The 26,733-nt window shown below is 52.0% G+C and overlaps 2 protein-coding genes across 3 annotated transcripts; one reads left to right on the top strand and one right to left on the bottom strand.

Annotated features, from left to right (window-relative positions):
- The first annotated feature begins 1,194 nt into the window (after positions 1-1,194).
- Positions 1,195-21,573, top strand: Npas1 (neuronal PAS domain protein 1). 2 transcript variants are annotated; one of them, XM_057762992.1, is made up of 12 exons: positions 1,195-1,473; positions 2,289-2,472; positions 3,159-3,394; positions 12,436-12,509; positions 12,712-12,801; positions 14,584-14,755; positions 16,618-16,733; positions 17,014-17,171; positions 17,535-17,641; positions 18,022-18,169; positions 19,174-19,268; positions 21,104-21,573. In XM_057762992.1, the coding sequence occupies exons 2-12, from the start codon at positions 2,351-2,353 to the stop codon at positions 21,571-21,573; spliced, it is 1,788 nt and encodes a 595-aa protein (XP_057618975.1). In that variant the 5' UTR covers positions 1,195-1,473; positions 2,289-2,350. The 2 variants fall into 2 exon arrangements, with proteins under 2 accessions (XP_057618975.1, XP_057618976.1); XM_057762993.1 differs by having other exon boundaries at positions 2,274-2,472.
- A 372-nt stretch (positions 21,574-21,945) lies between these two features.
- Positions 21,946-25,038, bottom strand: Tmem160 (transmembrane protein 160). Its single transcript, XM_057762994.1, has 3 exons — positions 24,802-25,038; positions 23,706-23,798; positions 21,946-22,280 (listed from the first exon to the last, which is right to left on the bottom strand). The coding sequence occupies exons 1-3, from the start codon at positions 25,007-25,009 to the stop codon at positions 22,015-22,017; spliced, it is 567 nt and encodes a 188-aa protein (XP_057618977.1). The 5' UTR covers positions 25,010-25,038; the 3' UTR covers positions 21,946-22,014.
- Positions 25,039-26,733: the final 1,695 nt, after the last annotated feature.

Here is a 26,733-nt window from a genome sequence, read left to right as displayed (position 1 = left end):
GAGAGATGGCTCAGAGGTTAGGAGCATTGCCTGCTCTTCCAAAGGTCCTGAGTTCAATTCCTAGCAACCGCATGGTGGCTCACAACCATCTGTAATGGGGTCTGGTGCCCTCTTCTGGCCTGCAGGCATACACACAAACAGAATATTGTATACATAGTAAATAAATAAATAAATAAAATGAACCATCGGTGGATGTGTGTGTACTCACATGCATGCCACGGTTCCGGTACATGTGGGGGCCAGAGGGCAATCTCATATGGCGTTCCTTCCCTTTCTACCTTGTTTGAAACAGTGCCTTGCTGTGGAACCAGAGTATCTGAGCCCCCACCCCCAGCTCCTAGGGATCTCTTGCTATGCCCTTCAAGAGTCCTGGGATTATAGAAGTAGACCACCGAGTGTGACTTTATGTGAATTCTGGGGATTTGAACTCAGGTCCTCACGCTTCCCTGGCAAGCTTTACCCACTAAGCCATTCTCCCAGCCTAGCTACTCCTTTGTTTTTATTAATTTTGGGACAGGGTCTCACTCCGAATCCCAGACTGGACAAGACTGGAATTCATTCCATAGTCCAGGCTTGCCTCCAACTTAATCCTCCTGCCTCACTGTCCCAAATGCTGAGGTTAACAAATGAGTGCCACCACACCCTGGCTCTGTTCTCAGTTATGAAGTTGGGCGCCCACAGGTTGGGGTTCTAGTTCCAATAGGGAGCCATAGAGGCAAGATCTCAGGGGGCTCTAGACTGTTGAGTTCCCTTAACAACTAAGACCTGGGTTGGGGACAGGGCTGGTACCCGCCAGGTCCTGCCCTGAATGAAGACTGGCATCCTGGAATTTTCTCCTGGGAAGGGAGATCGTTAAAGGCCTGGATTTACGTCTCTAGCAAGGACACTGACCTCTGAATGTCCACTCCGACTGAACCACGGTGCTGGTTGTCCCCATGGTCCCCAGGGGCTGCTGAGGGGCTCCATCCTTTGCGGATGACGATCGTGGTGAGACTCCAGGGTGGAAGAGCTTGAGACTCGACCTGTCTGATATGGTCGTGGGGTGAGACCACTCAGACACGCCGGGCCAGACGGACACGGGAATGGGAACTATCCATCAGGCAGAGGCGCGCGGGCCGGCGTTGGGCGGGTCCTCTGTGGGTGGGGCGAACACAGGCACCGCCCCTCGCCGCCGCTGTCCGTGGTCTCCAAGTCTGCGAGGCCGCCGTGGGCGCCGAGAGCCGGGTGCCCTAGCCCGGGCGCCCCAGGGTCTATGGAGCTGCCCCTCCACGTCACCCGGCCGGCCCCACGCCGCGCCCCGAGCCCACCCCGCGGCCAGGTAACCCGGTCGGGAGCCCTGCGGGTGCGGGACGCCTGAAGGCTTGGCAGGAGGGAACGGGGACCCCTGAGTCCTTCTGGGATGCGGGGTCCTAGACTCTGGTGACCTGGAGGCCACGGCATCAGGACGCTTGTACCGGCGAGATCCAGAAAAAGGTGCGTGGTTGTTGGGGGTCCTGGTCACAGTCACACAGGTTCAGGGCACTAGACGTCAGCGCTTTTTGGGGAGGCTTGGGGGCCACCTGGATGCTGGGGACATGAGCGGCTTGGACACCTAATCGTGAAGAGGAAAGAGCCAGTTGGTCACGTCCCTGGTTCTAGGGGATGTGGATTCCAGAACACCTGGATCCGAGTGTCGCGTTCATACTGGAGTCACAGTGGCCAGCGGTGTCATGGGCCAGGGTCTCACGCCCTGGTCTTTGGGAGGAAGTTGTGGGTTGAAGATATTTAGCAACCGGGTCAGGTGGCGCCACCCCAGGGGCTTGAATGCTTCCTGAGCAGGATTTGGGGTGGGGTCTCTCTGTCCTCCCTACCTCCTTAGCCCAGGCTAGGAAATGGGTGCAGCTGCAGACCTGGGGAGTAGGACACTGGGGGTGGCTTTGGGGGACAGAGCCCCGAGGGGTTGGGAGTTTTGGGGGGGGATGGAGTCCGGAGCGTCGGGGCCCTGGCGAGGCGCCCGCCCCGAGCGCAGCTTGGATATGCTTGGCACGCAGCGCGCGGGCCGGTCCGATCCGTATGCGCGCCGCGTGCGCCCATTGGTATGCGGGAGCCGGCCCGGCGCGGGCGTGAGGCGGGCGCGCTGGCGGGCCGCGCGGGGGAGGCGGCGGCGGGGCACGTCCTCACCCGGAGCGCCAGGGTGGGAACCGCGGCTTCCCAGGAAGGGGAAACTGAGGCACGCATCCAAGCCCGTTCTTGGCTGGACCCTTGGGGACCGGCACGCACCTCACTTTCCCTAGACATTCTTCCCCCAGGGGACTGAGCCCCACCTGCTACTCCTTCGCGCCTGAATTCTCGAGTCCCCGCCGTGGCCGTGATGGCGACCCCCTATCCCAGGAGTAGCGGCCGAGGTGAAGTCAAGTGCGGGGGAGACCGTGGAGCCAGCGTCCCCTGGGATTTCCTGCCCGGGCTAATGGTCAAGACCCCACCAGGGCCCTGGTGAGCAAATCTAATGGCCCTGACCATGGCCTCGCCCCCGAAGGAGTGCGGGGGGTGGGGGGACTTCACAGCTTTCCGGATGAGCATTCATACCCAGGTCAGTGCCCTGACCCTGCTGCGCCTAGACTTTGTCACCCTCACCTACTCCGGAGTTCTGTTTTTAGTCCCCCACCTCCGAATTCACCCCCGACATTCTCAGGCAATTGAAAAGACTCTGTCCCCAGCTGAGCCCTTCGGTCTGACATCCCAAACACTCTGTAAGGCGAAGCGGAAGACTCAAGTTCAAGGCCAGCCAGGGCAAAATAGAAACAAAAACAAGAACCGGGTGTGGTTGCGCATGTCTTTAGTCTCGGTACTCCGGAGGCAGAGGCAAGCAAATCTCTGTAAATTCAAGGCCACCCTGGTGTACGTAGTGAGACCTCAGTCTCAACAAAAAAAAGAAAGAAAGAAAAAGAAAACAGGCCGGAGAGCTCAGTGGTAGAGTGCTGAAAACCCTGAGTTCAACCCCTACCACAATAATAAAAATAATAATAATAATAACAGTTGTTATTATTAAATAAATAAGGGCCCTTTCCCCAAAACCAGCAGGGGTATAGAACTGGCACTCAGATCTGTCCCACTTCCTAAAGTGTGGGAACCGTGAGCCCGGGGCGCTCACTGACGCCTCCTCAACGCCGCCCGCCCAGCCTGCAGGCGCAGCGCAAAGAAAAGTCCCGCAACGCAGCGCGCTGGCGGCGCGGGAAGGAGAATCTAGAGTTCTTCGAGCTGGCCAAGCTGCTTCCTCTGCCCGGTGCCATCTCCAGCCAACTGGACAAGGCGTCCATCGTGCGTCTCAGTGTCACTTACCTCCGCCTGCGTCGCTTCGCCGCGCTAGGGGCGCCGCCCTGGGGGTTGCGAGCCGTCGGGCCTCCGGCTGGCCTCGGTGAGTGTGCGCATGCTCTTGCTGCCAAATCCTCCCATGCCAACCCACCTCAGCCTTGGGGACAGGATTGAGAAAGCCAGACCCGCCCTGGCTCAGCTCCTAGGGAGTCCTCCAGACCCTTTGTGGGTTCCTAACTGGTGACTTAGGCTATCTAGGGGACAAAAAGTTGTGATTTTTACAAACCTTCGACCTAAGTCAGAACCTGGCAACAATTCAGATCACTAGGTTATTGTTGTTGTTGTTGTTTATATGAGACAGGGTCTTACTATGTAGCTCAGGCTAGCCTGGGACTTGCTATGTAGACCAGGCTGGCTTTCACATCACAGAGATCTACCTGCTTCTGCCTGCCAAGCGCTGGGATTAAAAGTATTCGCCATGACTCAATGTCTCCTGTAGGTTGACCTGGCCTCAAATTTGATATGTAGTAGAGGTTAGCCATGAATTTAGGATCCTCCTGCCTCCATCTCGTCAATGCTGAGAATACAGGTGTCTGCCATCAGCCTGGAAATACAGGTGTCTGTCACACAGCAAAGGCTATTTATTTTATTAGGGGAGATGAACTAATATTGTCACTTCTGACAGGCACTGTAGAGCCTCCTGTCCCCAAAGCCTTCTGACCTGGGCCTGCAGAGCTCCAAGCGACGCTGGAGCTCTGGAGGCTAAATTCCAACGGTATGCCTAGGGAGGATGAGGGAGGGTGATTGGGAAGGTTCTCCTTAGTGGGATCAGCTGTGTGGCCATCTCCAGCCCTCGTCCCCATAGCTCTGCAGTCCTAGGTAGGTGGCTCCCCTCTTTCTGTGGGGTGCCCTTCAGACTGAATGGAAACTAATAAACATCTTCAAGGCCCCTGGACCCCAACAAAGCCAAGCCAGCCTTAGGGATGTGGTCTGTGTTGCTGACTGACTGGGTCAACCTCATGTGTGATACCTTTGTGAGTGCCCAGGACTCACATACTACCAAAGTCCCTGCTCTGGCAGGGTGTGGCATTGATGGCGTATCCTTCCAGTGCTCCTGAGGCTGCTACAGGAGGATCACCAGGAGTATGAGGCCAGTCTAGGCTACAAACACAAGTAAGGCGAGGCCTGGTGCCACGTTCATCCCCGCACTCTAGAGGCAAAGGCGGACGGATCTCTGATGGTGGAGGTCCTGCCTGCTCTTCATAGTGAGTCAGTCCTAAGGTCAGCCTGGGCTACATAAGCTCCTGTCTCAAGAAAGCTAGGCTAATTAGTAGGAAGGGGGGAAATGAAAAGTCCCTGCCTCAGAGATGCAGATGTGACGCAAGAGGAAGAAAATTCTAATCTATGATGTGTGAAAATGCAGACTATGATAGATGTCAACATATAGATGAATACCTCGATTTTCTTCCCACCTTTGGTTATTGATCCACAGAAGTATTAGATGTTCATCATTTTATTTTCTATATTCCTGCTTAATTGCTATTACGGGGCAATGAAGGTGTTATCTGAGGTCACAGGTGAAAAAGCCCCTCCTCCCACCTGAAGAATTGGGTGTCCTTAGGGTGGGGTTGGGGAGGGCTCCTATTCCCTTCCTACCCTAGTGCCCAGGGAGAAGGGGGGGGGGAGAGAAAATAGCATTGATTAAGCCCCGCAATAAATCACCATTTAAATTTAAATAATCCGGCTTCCCAGGCGGTAATTAGGCGAATTGACTGGCGCTGAGAGAATGCCGCATTAGGGAGGCTGATTACTGTCATTACCCGCGAACAACATGTGCGCCGGCGGGGGATAAACATCTTGTCTATTGTCCTGGAGCCCCAGGGAGGGGAAGGGGGGGACTGCGAGAGCCCTGAAGGTGTCCAGCTCCCCAGTACTTGCAGGGGCATCGGGAAGCTCCGAGGGAGAAGGGCTCACTCAGTCACCACTCCCTGGCCATTTTCTGGCTACTTCCGCAATGCCCACCTGTACATGAGAACTAACTCGTCCGGGCACTGTGCGTGGGTGGCTCAACATCCTGACTCAAGGCAACAAAATCCAACTTTAGGCCTCTGCCAGTCTGCAGACATCTTAGGCAGGAAGCCCTTTGTGACTATTTAATAGCCCTGGAAAACTGAGGCCCTGAGAGATAAAGTCACCCAAAGATTTATCTTCTTTTTGTTTGTTTGTTTGTTTTGTTTTGTTTTTCAAGACAAGGTTTCTCTGGTGCCTGTCCTGGAACTAGCTCTTGTAGACCAGGCTGTCCTCGAACTCACAGAGATCCACCTGCCTCTGCCTCCCAAGTGTTGGGATTAAAGGCGTGCACCACCACTGCCCTGTGAAGGTTTTTATCTTATGTGTATGAATATTTAACCTGCATGTGTCTCTGTACACCACCTATACCAGGTATCCATGGAGGCCAGAAATTGGTGGTACAGATTCGAATTGCCACGCAGATGCTAGGAATTGAACCTAGGTCCTCTGGAAAAGCAGCCAGTGCTTTTAACCCCTGAACCATCCCTGTTCCATTTTCTTTCTCTGCCCAAGTCTCTGTTTAAATTCTTTTTTTTTTTTTTTTTTTTTTTTTTTTTCCCCGAGACAGGGTTTCTCTGTGGCTTTGGAGCCTGTCCTGGAACTAGCTCTTGTAGACCAGGCTGGTCTCGAACTCACAGAGATCCGCCTGCCTCTGCCTCCCGAGTGCTGGGATTAAAGGCGTGCGCCACCACCGCCCAGCTCTGTTTAAATTCTTTATTCAGTGTGCATGTATGGAAGAGATCACACGTATATGGGAGGTACAACGACAGCTTGTGGGTGCGGATTTTCTCTTTCTATCATATGGGTCCTTATTGACAAGTGCCTTTATCTGCGGAGCTAACAGCGCCAGACGTTGTCGCTGACCGGATCTAGGACAGTACGAACCCTGACTGTCCTAGATCTCCACACCACACATGGACTGGGTGGCCTTGAACTCGGAGATCTACCTACCTCTGCCTCCAGATTACAGGAATCAAAGATTAAAGATGTGGGCTACCACTTTTTTGTTTTGTTTTGTTTTTAGAGACAGGGTTTCTCTGTAGTTTGGAGCCTGTCCTGGAACTAGCTCTTGTAAACCAGGCTGGCCTCAAACTCACAGAGATCTGCCTGCCTCTGCCTCCTAAATGCTGGGATTAAAGGAGTGTGCCACCACCACCTGGCTTTTATTTTTAGCATTTTATTTATTTATTTATTTATTTATTTATTTATTTATTTATTATGTACACAATATTCTGTCTGTGTGTATGCCTGCAGGCCAGAAGAGAGCACCAGAACTCATTACAGATGGTTGTGAGCCACCATGTGGTTGCTGGGAACCGAACTCAGGACCTCTGGAAGAGCAGGCAATGCTCCCAACCTCTGAGCCGTCTCTCCAGCCCCCTTTAGTATTTTTTATTAAACAATAATTTAATAATTAAAAGTAGATATTGTTATTTAATAATTTGAAAATTAATAAAATAAAGCTTTTTATTAAAATGTATGTGATGTCCAGGTTGGTGGTGCACACCTTTAATCCCAGCACTCTGGAAGCCGAGCAAGAGGAGCTCTGTGAGTTCACGGCCAGCCTGGTCTACAGAGCTCGTGCAGTGAACAGCCAAGGCTACAGAGAGAAGGCCAATTTCAACAAAACAAAACAAGTATATGTATGTGTTTGTGACTACATATGTTTGTGTATGCCCCATGTGTGCAGCTGCTGGAAGAGGCTAGAGGGGTTGGATCCCCTGCAGCTGAAGTTACAGGTGGTTGTGAGCCACCTAAGCTGGGTGCTGGGGACCAAATGGAGTCCTTTGCAAGAGCAGTCTGCGGTTTTTGGGTTTTTGTTTTGTTTTTTGGAACAGAGTTCCTCTATGTATCGCTGACTGTCCTGGAACTCACTCTTTTCAGGTTGACCTTGAACTCAGAGATCCGTCAGTCTCTGCCTCCCCAGTGCTGGGTTTTAAAGGTGTGAACCATCTCTGCCCAATTCTTCTTTTCTTTTCTTTCCTTTTTCTTTTCTTTCTTTCTTTCTTTCTTTCTTTCTTTCTTTCTTTCTTTCTTTCTCTTTCTTTCTTTCTTTCTTTCTTTCTTTCTTTCTTTCTTTCTTTCTTTCTTTCTTTCAGTCTATGTGTTCATAATTGCTGAACCATCTCTCCAGTTCATGTGGGGGGTGCCCATGTGGAAGTCAGAGGTGTGTGTATATGTAGTACCCATATGGAGGGGTCAGTCCTTGCCTCCCTCCTCATTTGAGATAAGGTCTGTTCTTCAGAGCTGTGTAGGCCAGGCTAGCTGACCCAGGGTTGCCTGGGAGTCTCCATCTCTCACCTCCGAGCAGGAGTGTGGAATTACAGGTGCTCATTACTATATCCAACGTCATATGAATTCTGGAGATTTGAACTCAGGTCTCTCCACGCTTTACCCACTGAACCATCTTTCCAGCCCTCTCCCCCAATCACTCATCCACTGAGCTAAGTCAGTGGAGGGTTGAGGGGAGGGGTAGAGTGCTGACCAGAGACCACTTGCCCCCAGGTAGGATGCTGCTTCAAGAGGGCATGCCCACTGACCTGAGACTTCATGAGAAGGGACAGGCAGAGAGCACGACCAGAGCCAAGGGCCCTAGACAGGCAAGAACCAGAAGGAAGCAGTGAGGAGACTGGAGGTGGGGGAGGAACTGAGACAGGAGCTGGGGAAAGCAGGAAGATGAAGGCAGGAAGGAGAGAGAACCCGGAAGCTCCCGAGTGGTTCAGACTGGCACAGTACCCTAGCACTCCTTAGGTGACGTATTAGTCACTCGCACCAGGACTGTGGCCCCGGTAACCTTTGATGTACAAAACTCATTTCACCCTCTCGCTAGATTCATGTTACTGGTGGAGTCGGTGAAACTCTCAGAACTGCATACAGAACTGCCTAGCACGAGGCTGCTGGATGGGGTGGGGCTTAGTTGGTAGAGCATTTGCCTAGCATATCGGAGGCTCTGGGTCCATCCCAGCATTGCACAAACCAGGCGCCGTGCCGGCCTGTAATCTCAGGACCCAGGAACCCAGGAAGTGGACACAGAAGGATCTGGAGCTCCAGGCTACTACTTGAGACACTCAGAGGTGGGGTGGGGGGAGAAAGGAAGAGCTGGTGGTATGTCACATGTTTAATCCCAGCACTCAGGAGGCAGAGCAAACAGATCTCTGGGAGTTTGAGGTCAGTCTGGTCAGAGAAACCTAGTTTCAGAGAGGAGAGAGGGAGAGGGAGAGGGAGAGGGAGAGGGAGAGAGAGAGAGAGAGAGAGAGAGAGAGAGAGAGAGAGAGAGAGAGAGAGAGAGAGAGAGAATTCCAGAGCAAGTTGAGGCCCTGCTCGGCATCAATCTAGTCCTATAAGAACAGACGCTGGAATGATGGGACCCCTTCTCCACTCCCCAGAGTCATGAAGACCATAACAACAACCCAAGACAGGAGACTCATAGAAGGGAAAAGGAGAGGCCCTCCTGAAACTTGGTAGGGTCTTAACTTCCTTCCTTTTCCAAACCTACCCTCTCTCTGCCTGTGGGTCTCCCCACCTCTCCCTCCTCATTCATCCTAGTCTTCCTCCATCACCCCCGGTATTGGTTGGCAAATGTTTTTTTTTTTTTTTTTTTTTTCGAGACAGGGTTTCTCCGTAGTTTGTTGGCTCCTGTCCTGGAACTAGCTCTTGTAGACCAGGCTGGCCTCGAACTCACAGCGATCCTCCTGCCTCTGCCTCCCGAGTGCTGGGATTAAAGGCGTGCGCCACCACCGCCCGGCGTGAAGAAAAATTTTTAAGTGAATGAGTGGTTCCAGGGGATCTGAACTTCAGGAGGCAGGTGTGGAGGTGGGAGACGCTTGCTGCACTGGGGTGGAGAGGGGGCTGTAGGCGGGAGGAGTGGAGAGCTGTCAGGTGTGGGGAGGCAGAAATGGGATACTAAGGCATCCATCTGCAATCCTAGGCACACTCTGGGGATCTTAGTGACTGCACGGGGGGCGGGGGGGGGGACGACAGCAGGTCCCCAAGCTCTCCCTCCTGGGCACCCCCATCCCAGCGCGCCCATTAATGCCGTTAATTGCAGCAGCTTGGTCTGACCCGGGCTGATCTGCAGAGAGGGAAAATGAAGGAATTAGCAAAAATGACAGGGGAAAATTGCCACAATTAGCAGGCGGCATTGTTCCTGCCTGTCACGGGGCTGCCTGGAGCTGGGTCTCAGGGGAGGAGTCCCCATCAGCCCCTACACTTATTGTTCCTGGAGGTTTAGATAAGGAGGAAGCAGGAGGAATAGCGGTCAGATGTGGGGGGCAGAGGCATCCCTGGGCTAGTGAGGACTTGGGTAGACCCTGACTTAGGGGAGTCCTGAGAAGAACTGGGGACATGTCCCTGCCTAGGAATAATAATAATCCCACCTTTATTTACTCTATCTGTTTCTCCATCACACTGGCTGGATGCTTGGCAGCCCAGGGGCTCAGACCCCTCCAGCAAACCCACTGAAAGAGAAAACTGAGGTACAAAGAGGAAAGAGTGGCTCCAGGCTCCGCCCAGCAGAGGGAAGGTCCCTGACAGTGCTCCCACAGTGTTTGGTTCTACCTTGGGTCGGGTGAGAGTGTCATCTTTTGCAGCAATAGAGTCCTTTGGATGGTCCAGGACCACTGTGTGTCTGCCAACCATCAACACCAGGTCTGGAACCCCAGTTCTCCTAAGGGGGAAAACTTGTGTCAATCAGCCTATGTCTTGGTGGAATTTATGTCTCTCTGAAATTCTGACTTTCTCCTTCTCTTTGTATATGTCTTCATCTCCTCAACATATCTCCTAAAGTTCCCCTCTTTTATGCCATGCTCTACTATACAAAAATATCAGCAGGAGATGTAACTCAGCAGCAGCCCCTGCCTAGAATCTCCAGTGAGGGCTGGGGTGTGGCTCAGTGGTAGAGCCCCTGCCTAGAATCCCCAGTGAGGGGTTGGCTCAGTGGTAGAGCCCCTGCCTAGAATCCCCCAGAGAGGGACTGGGGTATGGCTCAGTGGGACAGCATCTGCCTACATGAACAGCTCTGGGTTCAATCCACAGCACTGAAAAAAGAGAGAGTAAGTAAAAACACTGTACTCCTGCCTGGAGGAGCATCCCTTAAATCTAGTTCTCATGAAACAAAGACAGGAGAATGGAAATTTTGAGTTAAACCTGGGCTAAATATTGAGACTCTATCTCAAACAAACTAAAATATGTTATGTAAAATTTATCCAGGGTAAAATTAGCTGGTTGGTTGTTTCATTATTTTTTTTACTTCCTTTGTTTATTTGTGTGTGCATATGTCTATGTGCAGGACATAGCACCCACGTGGAGGTCAGAGGACGGTCTGTGAGAATCACAGAGGTTCTGGGGAGCAAACCCAGATCTCCAGGATTGCTAGTCCATGGCCTTTACCCACTAAACCATTTCAACAGCTTCAAATTTATTTATTTATTTATTTATTTATTTATTTATTTATTTATTTGTCTTTACATGTGGGGGTGTTTTACCTGCTTATATATCTGTGTACCACATGTGAGCAATGCCCACAGAGGCCAGAAGAGGACATCAGATCCCCTGAGACTAGCTTGACTAGGGTTGTAAGGTGCCCTGGAATGGAACCTGAGTCCTTAGCAAAAGCAGTTAGTGACCTCTTAACCACTGAACCATCTCTATACACACACCACACACACGCACACTTGCGTCTTTAGACCTGGCCTCACTCTCCATTCTGGCTGTCTGGAACTTGCTGTGTGGACAAGGCTGTTCTGGGGTATCAAAATCAGCACCATTCACTGCATGGACAGTGTTGCAGGACCATCACCGCCTGTCTCTCCACCCCCACAGACTCCCACGGCCATGGAGCCGCCAGTTCCCCAGTACTGCCAACCACAGACCTGCTTTGCCTGCCATAGAGCATTTCGTAGACATGGAATCAAACACACTGTGGCCTTTTGTGCCTGTTTGCTTTCAGATGTAGTTCTGGGTCTCATAACATCGCATCACGTACCAAAGCTTCATTCCTCTTCATGGTTCGATAATAGTACTCTGAATGGGTGTACCACATTTGTTCTTTGGCTGTGTGTGATGCTGCTCTCCCCGCGTACATACAGCTCTCTTCACCATTCCTAGTTTCACTTCATTGGGTGTGAAGAGATTGCCAGATGCTCACATCATAAATCTTTTTATTTGTTGAAGAATCACTAAATTGTCTTCTTCAGCTACTACCCTAGTTTGCAGTCCACCCTGCACTGTAAGAGAATCCATTTCTCTACCCACACTTATTCTTTTGTATTTCTTCATCTTTTGTTGTTGTTTTTCAGTAAAAGAATCGAACCCAGGGGTGAGTGAATGCTAGACAAGCACTCTACCACTGAGCCACACCCCCAGCCCCTCACTGGGGGATCCTAGGCAGGGGCTCTACCACTGAGTCACACCCCAGCCACTCACTGGGGGATTCTAGGCAGGGGCTCTACCACTGAGCTATGTTGCTAGACCTCTTTTTAGTTTTTGAGATGGGATCTCATTATGAAGCCCAGGCAGGTCTTAGTTTCTTGATTCTCCTGCCTCAGCCTGCCAGGCAGTTAGGATTACAGGCCTTCACCACCAGGCCGGTTGGCCTTGGCTTAGTCTTCACCGGACCTGACTTCATGGCCCAGTGAGGACTGACTGTGGTTTTCTGGTCGATGACACTGTCTGCACAGTAAGAACCTGGGAATAGCAATACTCAAGGACCTTTTTGGTGGACAAAAGAAGGAGGGTGTGAACCTGGCAATGGTGGCGCATACCTTTAATCCTAGCACTAGGGAAGCAGAGGTAAGGAGGTCTCTGTAGAGTTTGAGGCCAGCCTGGTCTACAGAGCGAGTTCCAGGACAGCCAAGGCTACACAGAGAAACCCTGTCCTGGAAGAAAGAAGAAAGAGTGGACAAATCTCTGTCTCCAGTCTCTGTCTCTCAGTCTTGGTCTTTCTGTCCCAGACATCTGTAAACTGGTTCTCTATGGTGGCTGGGGCTTTCAAGATTGGCTGGGTTCCTACTGGCTGCCCAGGATGCAGTAAGCCGGACCCGCGGGCCCTGACTTTCCTTTTCCTTCTGTCCCCAGCCCCAGGCCGCCGAGGCCCTGTGGCTCTGGTCTCTGAAGTTTTCGAGCAACACCTGGGTGGACACATCCTTCAGGTGAGGTCCCTTCCTAGCCCGCTACTCCGTGCTTCCACCTGGTGGTCGCATCTGGGAATAGCATCCATTTTCCTGAGTCTGTGAGAGCTGGAACTAAGGTTCCTTGTTCCTGTTCCTTTTCCGGGGGCCACCCTCCGGACGGACACCCAGATTTCAGAATCCGGGGCCTTTCTTACACCCGCTCCGTTTCTTTCAACTCTAGTCTCTGGATGGCTTCGTGTTCGCCTTGAACCAGGAAGGAAAATTCCTCTACATCTCAGAGACAGTGTCCATCTACCTGGGTCTCTCACAGGTAACAACCCCGCAGTGGGCTGCAATTATGCCTGGCTTATGCACGCCCTTGCTCTCTGCTGGTCTCACTGATCTCAACATGAAAAACAGACAGCCTTCCTTGAAAACTCACAAAGCACCCCGACACATGCTGCAGGGACTCAGGCAAGGCCACAAGTTCAAAGCCAGCCAGGGCAACTTCATAAGACCTTGTATCAAAATTAAAAATTGGCCTAGAGATGTAGTTCTGCGGCGAAGTGCTTGCTGAGACTCTTCCCCAGCGAGGGGCTGAGTTCAGTGACGGTATGGCTCAGAAGTACATGCTTGTGTAGCTGTCTAGAGCTTCTGGGATTCAATCCACTGTAGCTGGGACAGGACTGTAGCCTAGCTGATAGAATGTTTGCCTGGCATTCACAAAGCCCTGGGCTAGACTTTATATGGCATAAACTGGGCTCGGTGGTGAGGATAAACCTGTGCACTAAACTCCAGCATCTGGGAGGGGGAAGCAGGAGGATTAGAAGTTCCAGGCCAGTTTAGGCTACATAAGACGCTGTCTCAAAAAATAACACTCTCGGGGGCTGGAGAGATGGCTCAGAGGTTAAGAGCACTGGCTGCTCTTCCAGAGGTCCTGAGTTCAATTCCCAGCAACCACATGGTGGCTCACAACCATCTGTCATGAGGTCTGGCACCGTATCCTGGAAAGTGTATATATAATAAATAAATAAATTAAAAAAAAATAACACTCTCGCTGTGCGGTGGTGGCGCACGCCTTTAATCCCAGCACTCAGGAGGCAGAGGTAGGCGAATCTCTGTGAGTTCGAGGCCAGCCTGGTCTACAGAGCGAGTTTTAGGGCAGTCAGAGCTACACAGAGAAACCCGTGTCTTGAAAAAAACCACATAAACAAACAAATGACACTTCCCCCAAAGGAGGGGACTTTGGACAAGGGTGCATGTGTGAAAAAGTTAAGAGATAAGGGGAGTAATGAAGGCTGGAGGAAGATGGGTCACCCACCCCAAGCAGCGGGAGAGTGGGATGGGCATGGCCTTCTGCCATGGTCAGGTATGTGAGCTTTAAATGGGGCTTGAAGGTCAGAAGATCAGTGGGACAAAGATAGAGGCTACGCTGAGGGGAGCGCAGGAGCATAGGATCCCTGTGACATCGGAGAGGCGGCCGATCTCAAAGGTTCAAACTCATTAATGGCTTGATGGCATATATTTGTAATTTCCAGCACTCCGAAGGCTAAGGCAGGAGGATCGCCACAAGTCCGAGGCCAGCCTGGACTACCTAGCAAATCTCTTTCCAAAACAAAAACAAAAGCCGGGCGGTGGTGGCGCACGCCTTTAATCCCAGCACTTGGGAGGCAAAGGGAGGTGAATCTCTGTGAGTTCGAGACCAGCCTAGTCTACAAGAGCTAGTTCCAGGACAGGCTCCAAAACCACAGAGAAACCCTGTCTCGAAAACAAACAAACAAACAAACAAACAAACAAACAAAAAGGGCCAAGTGTAATAGAACAAGCCTTTAATTCCAGAATTCCAGAGGTGGAGGCAGGCGGAACTCTAAAATTGAGGCCAACCCTAACCCTATCGACATAATGAATTCCAGGACAGCCAGAGCTACAAAGTGAGACCCTGTCTCAAAACAAACAAAAATCCTCCCTCATGCCCTTATTTTAAAAGGGGGAAAACTTGTAAAGAAAGATACAAGGCTGGTGTGAAGTGCACCTGAGGGCGAGCAGGCCCAGGCTAAACGCAGCTGCTGCTTTAGCGCTCACGCGCTCCTGCATTCCCCTCCATCACCGGTAGGTGGAGCTGACGGGCAGCAGCGTCTTCGACTACATCCATCCTGGGGACCACTCGGAGGTGTTGGAGCAACTGGGGCTGCGGGCTGCAACTCACGGGCCCCCCACGCCACCTTCCGTGTCCTCCTCTTCCTCCTCGTCGTCTTCCTCCTCGCTGGTGGACACTCCCGAGATTGGTAATTTCCAGGAACTCCTTCCTTGCCAAAGAATAACGCCTGAGGGTAGATCCTGGTGTTTGTGCTTAAAAAAGAAAGATTTTGTAAAACGGATTAAGTCCACTAGGCTGTCTAAACTTGCCTGGTTCCCCCAAATGGCCAAGATACACCAAGACTTGAGCTTGCCAGATGGAGGTGGGACTACCTCAAGCCTTGTTTTTTGTTTGTTTGTTTTTGTTTTTTGTTTTTAAGCCGTGTCTTTAAAAATTGGGTCCAGGGTCGGGCATTTAATCCCAACGCACTCGGGAGGCAGAGGCAGGCGGATCTCTGTGAGTTCGAGTCCAGCCTGGTCTACAAGAGCTAGTTCCAGGACAGCCAGTGCTGTTACACAGAGAAATCCTTTCTCAAACAAAAGCAAAAACAAACAAACAACAACAACAAAAAAAACTGGATCTTTACTCCTTCGCCACAAGCCAGAAGGGCTTCCAAAATTCAGCCACAGCACAGAGAGGTCAAATTAATTGGCCCAAGTCACACAGCTATTCCAGTCCATTCTTGGGTGGAAATTTCCACTCTCGTGACAGACAAAGGTCGAGTAGACATCACCCACAAGCTCCCTTTAGCTTGGAGATGTGGGAGACTGGTGAGGATGACTGAACTGGGTTTGGTTAACATCCTAAATGAGCCATCCACAGACCCACAGTGTAAGGAGCTTGGGGAGCCGGCTGTTAAACGCAGGGGACTGATAGAGGTTACTGATGAATCTGGGTGCCTCGAGAAAGATGGGAAGACGTGAACATTCTTTAGGGAAAGGATTTCTTAACGTTGGCCAAATTTAGGGTGGGGGTACAGTGACTCCGAAGCCATCTCAGGATGAGGTGGGACAGCAAAGCTGTACTTTCGAGGTTTCTTGGGGCTGGAGAGTGGCTCAGAGGTTAAGACACTGGCTTCCAGAGGTCCTGAGTTAGGTTCCCAGCAACCATATGATGGCTCATAACCATATATAATGGAATTTGGTGCCCTCTTCTGGTGTATAGGCAGAGGCAGAACATTGTATACATATAAACTAAGTCTTTTTGGTTTTTCGAGACAGGGTTTCTCTGTAGCTTTGGAGCCTGTCCTGGAACTAGCTCTTGTAGACCAGGCTGGCCTCGAACTCCCAGAGATCCACCTGCCTCTGCCTCCCCAGTGCTAGGATTAAAGGCGTGCGCCACCACCAGCCAGCTGGGTGAGAGGAATTTTTCTAAGAGCAAAGTGTGGGGGTGGTTGTTTATACAAGGTTTCTTTCTTTTTTTTTTTTAAGAGTTGGTTTTTTAGCTGCATGGTGGAGGCACAAGGCAGGTGGATTTCTGTGAGTTAAAGGTCAGTTTGGTCTACAGAGAAAGTTCCAGGACAGCCAGGGCTACACAGAGAAACTGTGTCTCGAAAAACCAAAAGGAGAAAAAAGGAAGAAAAAATTTTTTTCTTCTTCCTTTTATACCTCTAGTCTGTGACAGGGGACATGGCTATGACCACAACAGCTCTAGCCCACCCTCCCTAGGTTCACAGTCCAGTGGACACTAGGCTGTCCCCATGTAGGGACAACTGGCCAGACGGAGTGCCTGCTCCGGGCTGGGGTCACACCTAATATCTGGGGGATAGAGTTGAAAGATGCCTTTCTTCTCAAGGCTCTCGTGAACTACGTGGGTTCTGAGCAGTAAAGAGGGGCACATCTGACTTTAGACTTGGTTGTCCCATGGAGGAGGAGAGACTAATGTAGCAGTGTGCCTGTTTAACCATTAGATGCGTTGAGTGTCTGGGGTGGCCCAGCACACCGTGAGGCTGGCTCTGAGGTGACAGGAGCCTTTGAAACTCTACAATGGTTCCTTCCTGTTCTGCCCCAGAAGCCAGCCCTACCGAGGCATCCCCTACCTTCCGGGTCCAGGAGCGTTCCTTCTTCGTCCGCATGAAGTCCACCCTCACAAAGAGGGGTCTGAATGTCAAAGCCTCAGGTTACAAGGTAGGTAGGAGCTGTCCTTCCTGTGTGCTAGCTATGTCCCGGGTTACAGGGCAGTGAAGACAGAAACTGGGAGACACTCAAGGCCTCACCTGTGCCAAGGGACCTGTGGTTATCAAGTGAAACTGGGCGGGGCCTTGGCTTGGCTGTGGTCCTCCTGCCTCAGCAGCCCCACCAGGTACTTCCGCAGTAATTCCCATCACTGCTGATCCTGCTTTGCCATCTCCAGCCCCATGGGCTCTATCCCCACTTGATCCCTTCCAATGAGGACCGCCTTCCACAGGTCATTCATGTGACAGGGCGCCTGAGGTCCCGAGCCCTGGGTCTTGTGGCACTCGGACACACGCTACCCCCCGCCCCCCTGGCTGAGCTTCCTCTGCACGGACACATGATTGTCTTCCGCCTCAGCCTGGGCCTCACCATCCTAGCTTGTGAGAGCAGGTACCGGGGTATGGGTGGGAGGGAAGGTGGGTTCTTTGGAAATATGGGGATATACGGGAATCAGTCAAGCCTGGGCCTTCGACTAGGGTAGTGGGGAGTCATGGGAGGAGGAAGGGTAATGGAGACGCAGGGGTGCCTGGGCGAAGGGAGGGTGGGCCTGGCCCTGCTAGTCCATCATCACTTGCCCTTTCCTTCACCCGTATTATTACTATGCCCACTTTACAGAGGAAAACTGAGACGCAATGGGCTGTACTGCAAGGGCGTAGACCCTGGAAGACGCTGGAGCGAACTCTGCCGTCTCCCACACCGCCTAGTGTCTCTAACTCCTTTCCCCCTCCCCATTCTTTCTTCTGTCTCCTCCAGAGTTAGCGACCATATGGACATGGGACCCTCGGAGCTTGTGGGACGCAGCTGCTACCAGTTTGTCCACGGACAGGATGCAACCAGGATCCGTCAAAGCCACCTGGACCGTGAGACACACTTCTGTACCCTCTCCCCACCCACCACAAAGACCCGAATGCCCCCCCGCAGCCCTGTTCCCTGGAAGTCCTTCTTCAGGGCTAACCACGGTCTCTGCTTGTACTGCAGCTCCTGGGGCCCTGTTTGGAATAGAAAAGCATCCACGAGCTTGAGCAAGTGCTCATGGGGGTGGGCAGTAAGTGGGGTGAGAGGGGTCTCTGACCGATGCTGGGATACCTCCCGGTCGCTGACTTTCTCTGTACCTTTCTCTGTCTTTCTCGATTTCTCCCACTCTTGCCGCCTCGCCTCTGCCTGTCTCCTGCCCACCTGCCTTGACTCTTCCCACCCTCCCCACCCCTCTGGGCTCTCTGCTCTCTTGGGATGGACCCAGTGCTGGACAAAGGTCAGGTGGTGACTGGTTACTACCGTTGGCTGCAGCGTGCGGGGGGCTTCGTGTGGCTGCAGTCTGTGGCCACTGTGGCCGGGAACGGGAAGAGTGCCGGGGAGCATCACGTTCTGTGGGTCAGTCACGTGCTCAGGTGAGAGGTGGCCTTTAGCGGCAGCCCCTCCCCATTCCAGCCAGGGCCAAGGGAGAGCTCTGTAGGCCTGAAGGGGGAAGCAGATGAGAGCAAATGCCTAGGCATGGAACAGCCTCACTGGGACAGAGAGGAGTCGCTGTTGGGAGGAGAAGGCTCACAGTGGTTCACCTCAGGCTGAACGTATGAGATTGACTCTAGGGCACTGGGTAACCATGGCAGACTTTGGGAGGACCAGAGTGAGGCAATACATACACTCATTGCTGGCCGAGGGCACAGAGTGGATGAAGTCAGGTCCACAGCCTTAGCTTCCTAGGGAAGGAGAGGGAGTGTCTGGGGCCAGCGCAGAGTAAGGAGAAAGGGTTGTAAGGGCAGCAGCAGGGCGTAGGTATTGTGGGTTCTGTGACAGGAGAGGGGATCACAAGCAAATCTGTACTAAAAACTAGGGAAGAGTGCTTAGCAGTAGAGCTCTGCCTACCCCCCAGTGAGGGGCTGGGGCGTGGCTCAGTGGTAGAGCCCCTGCCTACCCCCCAGTGAGGGGCTGGGGCGTGGCTCAGCGGTAGAGACCCTGCCTAGAATCCCCCAGTGAGGGGCTGGGGTGTGGCTCAGGTGCAGAGCCCCTGCCTAGAATCCCCCAGTGAGGGGCTGGGGTGTGGCTCAGTGGTAGAGACCCTGCCTAGAATCCCCCAGTGAGGGGCTGGGGTGTGGCTCAGTGGTAGAGCCCCTGCCTAGAATCCCCAGTGAGGGGCTGGAGTATGCCTTAGTGGTAGAGCCCCTACCTAGCACACTGGAGACTATGGGTTTAATTCACTATGTGTGCATGTGTGTGTTTGTGCACGTGTGTGTGTGTGTGTGTGTGTGTGTGTGTGAAATCAGCATGGAGTTAATAGGTCTGACAGAAAGTTTTAAGCGCCTCAGAGTAGTATCAGCAAATTCCATGTTGGGACCGTCTATAGTCACTGCTGTCCCAAGACCTCTGGTTTTCAGTCCCGTCGTCTTGTCCCCAGCCATGCTGAAGAGGGCCAAACACCCCTGGATGCCTTCCAGCTTCCGGCCACTGTGTCTCATGAGGATCCATCGAGCCCAGGCCCCGAGTCCACAGGTAAGCTAACCCCTTCCCACTCCTGCACCCAGGAAAGACTAGGGACCTTTGGACTAGCTGTGAAAACCCAGGTGGCTATTTACATTAACACTGAAGGCAAATCTCCTGGAAGCTGGGGCTGATGCAACAGGGGAAGTGCTGGCCTGAAAAGTCTGATGGAATGAGTTTAGTTTCTCACAGAGAGAAGCCAGGAGCAGAAGCACACTGCCGCAGTCCCACTGCGGGGGAAGTGGAACACAAAGATGCTCAAGATTGATTGATAGGCCCTGTGTTACAATGGAAAGTGGAGGGGCTGGAGAGATGGCTCAGAGGCTAAGAGCACTTGTCTGGGCAGTGGTGGTGCACGCCTTTAATTCCACCACTTGGGAGGCAGAGGTGGGTGGATCTCTGTGAGTTCAAAGCCAGCCTGGTCTACAGAGAGACTTCCAGGACATCAGAACTGTTACACAGAGAAACCCTGTCTCAAAAAAAAAAAACAAAAAAAACAAAAACAACCTCCCCCCCAAGAAAAGCCGGGCAGTAGTGGCGTACCCCTTTAATCCCAGCACTTGGGAGGCAGAGGCAGGCGATCTCTGTGAGTTCGAGGCCAGCCTGGTCTACAAGAGCTAGTTCCAGGACAGGCTCCAAAGCCACAGAGAAACCCTGTCTCGAAAAATCAAAAAAAAAAAAAAAAAAAAAAAAAAAAAAAAAGGAGCACTTTTTCTTGCAGAAACCCAGGTTTGATTCTCCAGCACCTACAGAGCTCAAAGCCAGACATAATATCAGTTCTAAGGGATTTGATGCCCTCTTCTGACCGATGTGGGCAACAGGCATTCATGTGATGCAGAGACATACTTATTTTTTTTAGATTTATTTATTTATTATGTATACAGAGTTCTGCCTGCATGTAAGCCTGCAGGCCAGAAGAGGGCGCCAGATCTCATTACATTACATTATGAGCCACCATGTGGTTGCTGGGAATTAAACTCAGGACCGCTGGAAGAGCAGCCATTGCTCTGAACCGCTGAGCCATCTCTCCAGACCCCACAGAGACATACTTGTATGTGTATGTGTAAAACACCCATACACATAAAATAAAATAAGTAAGTCTAAATGGGGCTGAGAAATGGCTCAGCAATTAGGAGCATTGACTGCTACTGCAGAGGAACAGGGTTCAATTCCTAGCATCCATGCGGCAGCGCAAAGCCATCTGTAACTCCAGTTCCAGGGGCAACGAGCACACACAGTGCACAGACACACATGCAGACAAAGAACTCAAACACGTGAAATAAGTCTTAAAAATTTTAAATAGTTCTCTAAAACTTAAGGGGAGGCAGGTGCGGTAGTGCACACCTTTAATCCCAGCGCAGAAGCAGGTGGATCTCTGTGAGTTTAAGCCCAGCCGGGTCTATAGAGAGTTCCTTGACAGCCAGGGCTACACAGAGAAACTCTGTTGCAAATTTAAAAAAAGTAAAAGAAAAGAAAGAAAAAAACCCCACAACTTTACAAAGTTGCAAAACCATCCTTTGACCTGGCCAACATCTGCACGGTGGCATGTATGCCTTCCCCATCATGCCCATCGTCACCTAATAATAATACAGACAGAGGAAGACACCAATGTTGACATCTTACCTCCATTACCCTCACCCACACACACAAAATAAAGAGAAGGCTTAGAATCTGCTTCAACAGTAGAAGGCCTGTGGAGAATCCATCACTGAGGGGCTGAGGCCATGGCTCCATGGTAGAGCCCCTGCCTAGACACCGTACTGCGCATGCGAGCATACAATGAGGGGCTGTGGGCGTGGCTCAGCTGCAGAGCTCTGCAAAGAATAAAAAACCAGTATCTCCTTTAGAGGACGAGCCTCCCGTTGACCCGAAGCAGGCTGCCTCTGTGGACCAGGACAAGGACAAGAACCCTCAAACCCGAGGCAAACGCATCAAAGTGGAGCCTGGCCCAAAGGAAGCTAGGGGCTCCGAGGATAGTGGAGATGAGGAGCTCTCAGATCCGCCGACCACACCTCGGCCAGAATTCACTTCTGTCATCCGGGCGGGGGCCCTGAAGCATGATGCGGTACTCCCGTGGGGCCTGACAACTCCTGGGGAGCCCTCGCCTGCCCTCCTTCACGCAGGCTTCCTGCCACCGGTGGTAAGGGGCCTGTGCACGCCGGGCACCATCCGCTACGGCCCTGCAGAGTTGAGCCTGATGTACCCACATCTGCACAGGCTGGGTCCAGGCCCCACGCTCCCGGAGGCCTTTTACCCTACGCTGGGCCTGCCTTACCCAGGGCCCACAGGTACTAGGGTGCAGCGGAAGGGAGACTGAAGAGAAGCCGAATCTGGGGTATATATCAAGGCTTGGAGTCCTCCTTGAGAATTAAACACCATTCCCTGAGAGGTTCCATCTCCAGGGACCCTGCATGATTGCTTTTCCTTGTCCCTTAAATTATTTATTTATTCATTTATTTATCTGTTTGTTTGTGTGTGGGTAGGGGTGGTACGGTGTGGGAATTAGCTCTCTCCTTCTACCTTGTGGGTCCTGAGGATCAAACACAGGTTGTCAGACTTGGGAGCAAATGTCTCTATGCAATGAGTCATCTTGCCTCTTCCTTAGACACCTTCATCCGCCTCGTCCCTATTGGTTGCCCTCCTCTCCCCTCCCGGCCTCCCCAGATAACAGGAGCCATCACTCGGAGTCTCAAACTGCTGAAGGGTCAGGTTTAATGTCCCAGTCCTCGGCCCAGCCATTCCCCCACAGCCCTGCTGTTTACTCGGGTGGTGGCCGTCCTGCTTCATCTGGGCCTTCCGTAGAGGCTGTCCCATCATCATCAGGCACCAATTCCACGTCCAGTTCCAACTGTCCCATGTAGAGGCCTACAGCGCAAGCCCAGAGCAGACTGGCAGCCAACACTGCCCCCACACCAGCGGCAGCACCAGCAAGAGACAGCTGCATAGGTCCTCGCAGTGCTGCCAGGCCCACTGCATAGGAGGCTCCGCCCCACACCACGCACAGGCCACCCAGCAGGAAGAAGCCTGTGGAAGAAGGAGCAGCAATCAATAGTTGCAGGGCCCAGGGTATCCCAGGGGCTGCCAAGATGACGAATGGGGAGGCTGGGTCAGTACGAGCACGGGGCTGGGCAAGGCCTCTAACGCCAGTTAGTAAGAGGCTGGAGGAGTCAGCGTTGGTGGCGCACTGGGGAGGCAGAGGCAGGCGGATCTCTGTGAGTTCGAGGCCAGCCTGGTCTACAGAGCGAGTTCCAGAACAGCCAGGGCTGCAGAGAAATCCTGTCATGAAAAAACAAAACAAATAAAACAAAAAAGAGGCTAGAGGCTAGCTCAGACAACTTAGATTGTCACAAAAGAACAAGTTGTTTTAAAAAAAAAAAGATTGGGATTGGGAGTTTGGAGAGAGGGTTCCAAGTTTAAGAACATTTGTTACTCTTGCAGAAGACGTAGGTTCAGTTCCCAGCACCCGCATGGTGACTCACAACCATCTTTACCTCCAGTCCTAGGGGATCTGACTCTCTCTTCTGGCTCCGTCGGTACCAGACACATGTGGTCCCCATGCACACTTATACACACAAAATAAAAATAAATACATCTTGCCTGGCAGCTGTGGTGCACACCTTTAATCCCAGCACTTGGGAGACAGAGGCAGGCAGAGCTCTGAGTTCCAGGCATGCCAGTGCTACACACAGAGAAACCTTTTCTTGAAAAATAAACAAATAACCACATAATAAATGGTTTGAGGCCGGGTGGTGGTGGCGCACGCCTTTAATCTCAGCACTCGGGAGGCAGAGGCAGGCGGATCTCCGTGAGTTCGAGACCAGCCTGGTCTACAAGAGCTAGTTCCAGGACAGGCTCCAAAACCACAGAGAAACCCTGTCTCGAAAAACCAAAAAAAAAAAAAAAAAAAAAAAAAAAAAAGAGAGAGAGAGAGAGAGAGAGAGAGAGAGAAAATAAATGGTTTGAGTGTAGTTCAACAGTAGAGCCCCTGCCTAAAACCGCAGGGAGGGACTGAGGGTATGTGGCTTAGTATACAGAATTTAACTAGCATGCTGGGTTCCTTCCAAGTATAACAATAAATAAAATAAATCTATAAATCAACAGATAAACTAGAGGGGGAGGTGGCAGACAAGGGCTCAAGTAGTAAGAGCCAAGTACATGAAACTGCACACAGAAGTATCTGGGATCCAAATGAGGGGGCTGATCTAGGGGGTATAGACAAAGGTATATGCACAAGTCAAAGCCCCTTGGAAACGGCCCGAGGACTCAGTTTTGAGAAATCAGATTAGAGGCAGGATAACCAGCAGCTGTGCTTCGGGGCGTGCACTCAAGTGGAGACAGTGCTGACTGAGGAAGGAGGTGTGTGGGATGACGAGAGAGTGTTTGCCTTTACCAGTTGTTAGCTGGGATAAGAGGACTAGGCAGTGGAGGGAAGGGAAGGCCTGTACTCACCATAGGCAGCTTCCCGGCCCATGTCACTCTGCATGAAGGAGATGACCCCAATGCCTGACGCCAGAAGTCCATTTCGGAACCAGGAGAGGAAAGCTGTTGGGGATTGGTGGGGGTGGGGCTCTGTATCAGCCAAGCCCTGCTTCCTTGATTTCCCCTCTCATTCAGACCATCAAGCCAATCTCCACCCTATTCAGCCTCAGGCAAAAGTATTTCACGTGCCCATTCGTTCCAGAAAGCTGCCTACAAATCCCATTCCCCTTCCCTTCTCCCCCGGACATTATGTGCTCCTTTTGAGCCGTGGTTGAAGACAGTGTCTGTCTAACCCAGATGAAAATCTAAAGCAAGAATTGAAGACGTTCAATCTGAGGATGGAAAGTCTTTCCGAGGGTACTTATGCATCCTGTGGCCCTCCCTCTCTCTTCCTCAAACTTCTCCACCTGGGCCTGTCTTCAGCCTCCCCGTTCTCCTAAGTGGAAACTGGCACGGCCTCCTCCATTTGTCCACATTCCCCCGCCACTCAACTCCCTGAGTGCTATCAAAGGCTATGTTCACTACTAGTCACATTCTATACCTGACTGGCTCGAATCTGTCAAACCAATACCCTATTTAAGGTCCCTCCCCCTGGAATCTAGATCACCTCTCCCTCCAATCAGCAGACATTTCCTCTACCATTGGTTGCGCGCTGGTCCAATCGGGAACTTCCCCATCTTCTGCCGGTAGCCACACTCTTGTTTTATTCCGAGTATTCCCCTCTGCAATCCGAACCGACCCCCCTACTGCAGGCATCTCGCTTCTTCCCAGGTGCCTCGGGAACCGTCTCTGACTCAAGCAGGTGTGGTGCCATCGGGCTACCTCTCCTAACTGTAATTCCCCCCACAATTCCGTGCTGCACCCCATTAGCCGGGACCCGCAAACTGGTGCCTTATGCTTTCAGGCTGCAAAATCTCCCACCCTGCGTTTCCCTGAGCTTCCATGAAGAACCTGTCCCCGCCGGGCCCGGGCCCTGTTCCCAGCAGATGCATGCCGCACCTTCGCCGCCCACTCCCACGTGCGCACCCCTCCCGCATAGCGGCCGACCCGGGTCCCTGCCACGGACCTGTCTCGTGCGCCTTGCGGAGGAGCCAAGCGTCCGCGCGATCGAGCTCAGACACCGGGGGCGGTGAGGCCCCCGCGCGTGGGCCGTGGCCGGGAGCAAAGGACCCGCGCGCTCCCCCGCTGCGGGGCCGCTGAGGTGGCAGCAGCGACCCCCGGAAGCGCAGGCGGGCCAGGCGCGCGACCCGAGCCCACCACCAGCCGCCTCCCATGGCTCGCAATGGGGCCGAGACACACGCTCCGCCCCACGGGCCGTTTGTAGGCTGCATGCCAGGTCACTCACGAGGAGCGGCTTGCCGACTGGTGAACTGCCCGCCACTCTAGCCCAGGACGCAATGCCTATTGGTCAACCTGGCGGTGTCTCCACCTCTGTCTTCTGTGCCGGTAGTATGTGGCCCACCTTATTTTATAGTCGTACTACAAGTCCCTGAGATCAATGCGCTCAGGTCAGGCCGGGCTGCCGAAGACCGTGGCGTGATGGCTGCTGGGACTTGTAGTTTTAAAAAAATCTGCTCTCAACAGCCCGAAACAAAACTTGTACTAGGGGAGCTTAATGTAGAAACTTTGCAAGACTGTTGAACCGAGGGAGCAAAACCAACCAGTAACCTCACTAAAGAGGACACACGACTATTATGTTGTATTCCTCTTCCGTTTTTCTTCTTTGCAGATGTTACTAAAGTAAGATGCCATTACATCCATCCCTGTCCTTAAATTATTTTCAGAACTCTATCCCCTACATAACTTCGGTAGAGAATGAACCTGGCATGCTACTCCATGAGACTTTTCTTCTTTTCCTCCTCCCGCTTCTCACCTTTTTATGCTGCCTAAACTCAATTTAACAGTCCTTCTGCCTCGGTCTTCTCTAAACCCAAGAACTGGGGCTACAGATGAGCAATCTGGCTCAATTCTCAATTGTCGCCGGGCGGTGGTGGCGCACGCCTTTAATCCCAGCACTTGGGAGGCAGAGGCAGGCGGATCTCTGTGAGTTCGAGACCAGCCTGGTCTACAAAAGCTAGTTCCAGGACAGGCTCCAAAACCACAGAGAAACCCTGTCTCGAAAAACCAAAAAAAAAAAAAAAAAATTCTCAATTGTCCATTAAAAGGGAAATAGTAACTGCGTTTTGCCTAAGACTAAGGTGTATTTTTTTTTTCGAGACAGGGTTTCTCTGTGGTTTTGGAGCCTATCCTGGAACTAGCTCTTGTAGACCAGGCTGGTCTCGAACTCACAGAGATCCGCCTGCCTCTGTCTCCCGAGTGCTGGGATTAAAGGCGAGCGCCACCACCGCCCGGCTCTAAGGTGTATTTTTGTTTTTTTTTTAATATTTATTTATTTATTATGTATACAATATTCTGTCTGTGTGTATGTCTGCAGGCCAGAAGAGGGCGCCAGACATCATTACAGATGGTTGCGAGCCACCATGTGGTTGCTGGGAATTGAACTCAGGACCTTTGGAAGAGCAGGCAATGCTCTTAACCACTGAGCCATCTCTCCAGCCCTTCTAAGGTGTATTTTTAATTAAATGTCTGTGTATGGGTATGTGCACTTAAGCGCAGGTGCCCACAGAAGCCTGAAGAGGTCCTTGGATCCCTTTGAGCTGAAATTACAGATGGTTGTGAGCTGGGAACTGAACTGTGGTTTTCTACTAAGGCAGCGGCAAGCACTGTTAACTGCTGTGCCATCTCTCCAGTCCCTGGAAGGCTATCTCTTGCACTGAAACACAAAACATGGCACCATTTCTAGCAACATTTCTTAAATTTTAAGGCCACAGGGGACAGACATGAGGCCATGTATATCCAATGTATTCCGAATAATTTTTTTTTTTTTTTTTTTTTTGGTTTTTTGAGACAGGGTTTCTCTGTGGTTTTGGAGCCTGTCCTGGAACCAGCTCTTGTAGACCAGGCTGGACTTGAACTCACAGAGATTCGCCTGCCTCTG

Source organism: Chionomys nivalis, chromosome 2, assembly GCF_950005125.1.
Source record: "Chionomys nivalis chromosome 2, mChiNiv1.1, whole genome shotgun sequence".
Taxonomy (NCBI): Eukaryota; Metazoa; Chordata; class Mammalia; order Rodentia; family Cricetidae; genus Chionomys; species Chionomys nivalis.
The sequence above is the reverse complement of the archived record's forward strand: the minus strand, read 5'-3'. Positions and strand labels throughout refer to the sequence as shown.